Here is a 6,060-nt window from a genome sequence, read left to right as displayed (position 1 = left end):
TTAGCTGGTAGAAGAAACTCCAACAAGCGTGGAAGCACAATGACACACTACTACAAATCCAAAATCCCCCACAATCTGATACGGAGACAAATCTCAGGCGAAAGTAAAAATGGGACTGAAATAAAACTCAATGAGACGAGCGGGCCCAGCAAAGCAGCCGCAGGTTCACGCATCTAAAACAAAATCATATGGACTAAAATATGACTGCACGAATCAGAAAACATGCAGCTGTTAATTAGGAAAAATGTAAATTTATACGGAGTAGTACTACACAGCCAAGGTAGTTGTACGATTAACCCCTATCGAAGAGTAACATCACAACCTTTGTTAACAACACAGTACATTGATACTTACATATACAGGTCTCTAGGTCGAAAGAACAAAATTTCTTGAAGAAAAACGATATTCTCCCAGCTGGAGTGAGATAGCAGAAATTCGGTCGTCATAAGAAATAACACTGCATGTGGGGAGAGATGCGACACTATTACCATTCTCAGACTTCAGGGTTCGCAAACATGCACTTGAATCAACTCAAATATAATAACTGGGGATCTCATTGTCACGGGCGCTTTTATTGTTCGATGTGGAGACATCAGTCTCCTCCTTGGATAGGAAGACATCCGTCAGAACAGTGTTGGACATCATGGAAGCCTTGAGAATGTCAAGGCGCTGCAACCACACATGCAAAATTTATCAGATATGTTACATATGAAGATGAGAAAGTAGCTTCTCCTCTAGCAATCGAAATATACCTCCTTAAGACCGATGTGGACCAACTTCTCCTCGAGCACGAGTCCTTTGTATTGGCTGAGCAGATCCGTGGCAGAGGTGATTGACATTGGCGCGATGGTGAGGTCGTCCATGATAGTATAGATCACCAAATCCTGCACAAACCCGCCGGTCCTGACCCCTCCCGCGGCGCCACAGCTAGAGGAGCCGCTTGCAACGGTTACGCTCGTCTGCGCCGCGGAAGATGACTGCGGCATTGACGTCGGTGTCGTGGCCTGCACGGGCGCCTGAACCGTGCTGGCCGGCGACCGGACCAAGGGATGTTGGAGGAGAGTGTACCTATGCGGGTTCAGCAGCGCGTCCCGCACGCTTCCGCTCCTCATGTAACTGGGATCAATCTTCTCAGCGCTATCGTAGATGTTGGCCACGCCCGCTGCCTGCCCGTCTCTTCTGAGGAGTTTGGCGATGTTGCATACGGGCATCGCGAGGATGCCCAAGAGGAAGTCGACGACGTCCTTGCCGGCCTCGGCGCGGAGAACGCGATTGGCCTTCGTATCGATGAGCAGCCTCATCTTCATTGCAGGAATGGCCGCGGAAGTGGCGGCGGACCTCGGGTCGGCGGCCCTCGCGGCGGCGGACCTCGGGTCGGCGGCCCTCGCGGCGGCGGCCCTCGCGGCGGCGGCCCTCGCGTCGGCGGCCCTCGCGTCGGCGGCCCTCGCGGCGGCGGACTTGGCGGCGGCGGCCCTCGCGTCGGCGGCAGGATCGACCATGCTGGAAGCTGGATCAGCTGATTAGATTGGAATCGGGGGTCTGGATCTGTCGGCAGATTGGAATCGGAAGGCTCGGCGTACGTTTGGTTAGTCCTACATCAAATTACCGGCGTGGCCAAAAAAAAAAAAGTACTGTACACTCCTTCGCCTCGAGTGGTGGGTCAGGCTAGCCTATCAGGGCATCTCCAACCAGGTGTGTCCACGCGGCCCAAAAATACGTCTGCACCTTGCTCCAGCGAGCCGATACACACGGATGCATCTAAAAATGTGAATATCTCAATGGTGTCTACCATAGAAATCTATGGTATCACTCTCAAGCGGCATTCTAGAGGAATAGAAATCTCTTCATCTCGCCGTACGAAATGCGTCGGGCCGCTGGTTTGCCCCTGACGCAAACGGATAATTTTAGTCTAGCGACCACTTCGGTGTCAGCGGGCCGACACAAACGGATGTGCGCGAACAGTTTAGGCGTCTGAAATGCGTCGGCCGATTGGAGATGCCCTCAAAAGGCAAAAAAAACTCTAGATGAATAATAACAAACATTTTAAAATAAGATAAATTAAGACAACATATGCACTTTGTTTTAACAATCAAGAGTGACTATTAAGCCATACTCTACATTCTAGCCTCAAAATTTATTCTAAAATATTCTGCATTCTAGCTTTTAGTCAACAACAACACTGAAAACGAAATAGTTTTGCTCTCTTTATTGGAGGTTGCTATTTTCAATGTAGCTTGAATTGGTTGCTCACATATCTAAGTAGTACAAATAAATGCAACACTAAATTATCTCAGTTTTTCTAGAGTGTAGATTATAATATGTCAGGGAGGTGATTAGCCATTGAGATAAGCCTTAAATCGTGAGCATGCATGTCCATAATTACCTACATAAAAATATTACATCCTTTTATTGTAACCACAATGTTGCCGGGCTCAACTCTCAGAAGTAACGGCTGTGCTCACAAGTTGGTTCCAAACCAGAACCACGCGAAAAACGCTCCTCTCCCGCCCCCCACCTCCGCCAGGAAAAGCCCGTCCGATATTGGCGGCGGCCGCCGCTACTCTCCTCGCTCGCGCGAGGGGCTGTGCGGAGAGGTTCCCTTGGATGTTCCAAGGTTGTGGATGTGTTGTTGCCACTATGGATAAAACATCAATGCTTTGTCTAAGGATATTTGTGTTGATTACATTGTGCACCATACTTAATGCAATTGTCTGTTATTTGCAACTTAATACTGGAGGGGGTGCGGATGCTAACCTGAAGGTGGACTTTTTAGGCATAGATGCATGCTGGATGGCGGTCTATGTTCTTTGTCGTAATGCACTAAGTAAATCTCATAGTAGTCATCATGATATGTATATGAATCTCTATTCTGTCAATTGCCCAACTGTAATTTGTTCACCCAACATGCTATTTATCTTATTGGAGAGACACCACTAGTGAACTGTGGACCCCAGTCCTATTCTTTACATCTGAAATACAACCTACCGCAATCACTGTTCTCTGTTGTTTTCTACAAGCAAACATAATTTTCCACACCATACGTTTAATCCTTTGTTTTTAGCAAGCTGGTGAGATTGACAACCTCACTGTTAAGTTGGGGCAAAGTATTTTGATTGTGTTGTGCAGGTTCCACGTTGGCGCCGGAATCCCTGTGGTTGCGCCGCACTACACTCCTTCACCAACAACCTTCACGTGGCCTTCATCTCCTACTGGTTCGATAACCTTAGTTTCTTACTGAGGGAAAACTTGCTGCTGTACGCATCACACCTTCTGATACGTCCCAAACGTATCTATAATTTCTTATGTTCCATGCTACTTTTATGATGATACTTACATGTTTTATACACACTTTACATCGTTTTGATGCGTTTTCCGGAACTAACATATTGACGAGAAGCCGAAGTGCCAGTTCCTGTTTTCTGCTGTTTTTTGTTTCAGAAATCCTAGTAAGGAAATATTCTCAGAATCGGACGGAATCAATGCCCAGCACCTTATTTTCTCGGAAGGTTCCAGAGCATCGAAGAAGTACCGGAGAGGAGCCAGGGGGGCCCACACGCCAGGGCGCGCCCCCTAGTGTGTGGGCCCACCAGGGCCCCTCCGAGGCTCCCCTTCCGCCTACTTAAGGTCTTCGTCGCGAAAACCCTATCCGGATTGACGAAACCCGAGAAAACCTTCCAGAGCCGCCGCCATCGCGAAACTCCAATTTGGGGGACAAAAGTCTCTATTCCGGCACCCTGCCGGGACGGGGAATTGCCCCCGGAGTCATCTCCACCGCCATCGCTGTCTCCATGATGAGGAGGGAGTAATTCACCCCTGGGGCTAAGGGCTCTACCGTAGCTATGTGGTTAATCTCTCTCTCTGTACCCCAATACAATGATCTCGTGAATTGCTTGCATGATTGAGATCCATATGATGAGATTTGTATCGCTACTAGTTTATGTGCTACTCATGTGATGTTATTAAAGTAGTCTATTCCTCCTGCATGGTGTAATGGTGACAGTGTGTGTGCATCGTGTGGTTCTTGTCGTAGATTATGATCATAATCTCTTGTAGGTTATGGAGTTAATTATCCTATGATAGTATTGATGTGATCTATTCCCCCTTTCATAGTGTAATGGTGACAGTGTGTATGCTATGTTAGTACTCGGTTTATTTTGCAAAGATCTATTATGCTCTAAGGTTACTTAAATATGAATGCTGAATGTTGTGGCACTTGTTAACTCCGGCTTGAGGGAGCTCTTGTAGCCCTACACAACGAATGGTGTTTGTCATCCAACAAAAGAGTGTATGTAGCACAAATGAGAGAAGTTATTATTTATTATGCGATCAATGTTGAGAGTGTCCACTAGTGAAAGTATGATCCCTAGGCCTTGTTTCCAATACTGCAAACACCGTTTATTTACTGTTATGTTGCATGTTTACTCGCTGCCATATTTTATTTAGATTACTATTACCACTCATATACATCCATACTACTTGTATTTCACTATCTCTTCACCGAACTAGTGCACCTATACATCTGACAAGTGTATTAGGTGTGTTGGGGACACAAGAGACTTCTTGTATCGTGATTGCGGGGTTGATTGAGAGGGATATCTTTGACCTCTTCCTCCTCGAGTTCGATAAACCTTGGGTGATCCACTTAAGGGAAAACTTGCTGCTGTTCTACAAACCTCTGCTCTTGGAGGCCCAACACTGTCTACAGGAAAAGAAGCGTGAGTAGACATCAAGCTATTTTCTGGCGCCGTTGCCGGGGAGGTAAGGTAAAAGGTATTCACATCCTCCGACTACTAAGTTATTTCTTAGCATTGTTGCCGGTGTGTGAGTGCTCGAAGCTATTTCCTTTAGATCCTGCAATTGCATCTTTTTGTTTCTTGTTTTTATTTTCACTAGTTAGGCATAATGGAAAACAATAAAAAATTTAGTGAGCTTTTTAATCTTTTTCCTGATTTAGAATTGTTTGATGCGAAAATTAAAAAACCTATGGAACCTTATTTGCATGCTAGTAGCAATGTTATTAGTATGAATGCAATTACTGCTAATGCTATGGAGAAGTCTAAGCTTGGGGAAGCTAGTTTTTGTGATCTTTTAGCTTCCCATCTTTAGGGGAGAAAATTTGCTCTGATAATACTTTATCTTCCATATGCGATAACTCTAATGATGCTTGTGATATTTTAAATCCACCTACTGAAAGTATTCCGTATAAAATACCCATGAAAATTATTGAATGTGTTGTGGATAACCGCTATGAAGGGGATGGAACTGTCCATCCTGGAGATCATTTACTCTCTTTACATGAATTATGCGGGTTATTTAAGTGTGCACGTATCTCTATGGATGAAGTGAAGAAGAAATTATTCTCTATGTCGTTGTCTGGTAAAGCGGCACATTGGTATAAAATGCTGAAGGATGCGCATTCTCTTGATTGGAAGGATATTGTGCCTCTATTTTATTCTAAATTCTATCCTCCAAGTGAAATTCACAAAAACCGAAACCGAATATATAATTTATGGCCTAATGATGGAGAGAGTATTGCCCAAGCATGGGAGAGATTGAAGTCTTTAATGCTCAAATGCCCCAATCATGAGCTTCCTGGTAATATTATCATTGATAATTTCTATGCAAGACTTTCTTTTCAGGATAAAACTTTGCTGGATACTGCTTGTTCTGGATCATTCACGCGCAATAAAGAAGAGTTTCAATGGGACCTTCTTAATCGGATTCAGGAGAACGCTGAAGATTGGGAGAATGACAAAGGTAGAGAGTCAGGTATAAATTATGATTATGAATGCATTGAAACTTTTATGGATACTGATAGATTTCGAAATATGAGTGCTACTTATGGTCTTGACTCTCAAGTTATTGCAAATATTTATAAAGCTTTTGCTTCTCACATTGAATTGCCTAGGAAGAATTTTGATAAGTATCATGAACCTTTTAAAGACGCTTGCATGAAGAATGAAACTGTTATTAATGATTGCAATGAACATGTTCAAACTTCTGAAAATGCTATTTCCTATAAGCATGTTAATTTTTTTGGAATACATAGACCTTGTGGAA

At 44.4% G+C, this 6,060-nt stretch overlaps 1 protein-coding gene and 1 non-coding gene across 2 annotated transcripts; both read right to left on the bottom strand.

Annotated features, from left to right (window-relative positions):
- Positions 1–282: 282 nt before the first annotated feature.
- Positions 283–1,499, bottom strand: LOC124664086. Its single transcript, XM_047201686.1, has 2 exons — positions 753–1,499; positions 283–669 (listed from the first exon to the last, which is right to left on the bottom strand). Exons 1-2 carry the CDS (start codon positions 1,497–1,499, stop codon positions 532–534), a joined length of 885 nt encoding a protein of 294 aa, XP_047057642.1. The 3' UTR covers positions 283–531.
- A 3,984-nt stretch (positions 1,500–5,483) lies between these two features.
- On the bottom strand, positions 5,484–5,590 carry LOC124668735. Its single transcript, XR_006991828.1, has one exon. It is a non-coding gene; the product is annotated as a small nucleolar RNA R71 (small nucleolar RNA).
- Between the last annotated feature and the right edge of the window lie 470 nt (positions 5,591–6,060).

Source organism: Lolium rigidum, chromosome 6, assembly GCF_022539505.1.
Source record: "Lolium rigidum isolate FL_2022 chromosome 6, APGP_CSIRO_Lrig_0.1, whole genome shotgun sequence".
Classification (NCBI taxonomy): domain Eukaryota; kingdom Viridiplantae; phylum Streptophyta; class Magnoliopsida; order Poales; family Poaceae; genus Lolium; species Lolium rigidum.
The sequence above is the reverse complement of the archived record's forward strand: the minus strand, read 5'-3'. Positions and strand labels throughout refer to the sequence as shown.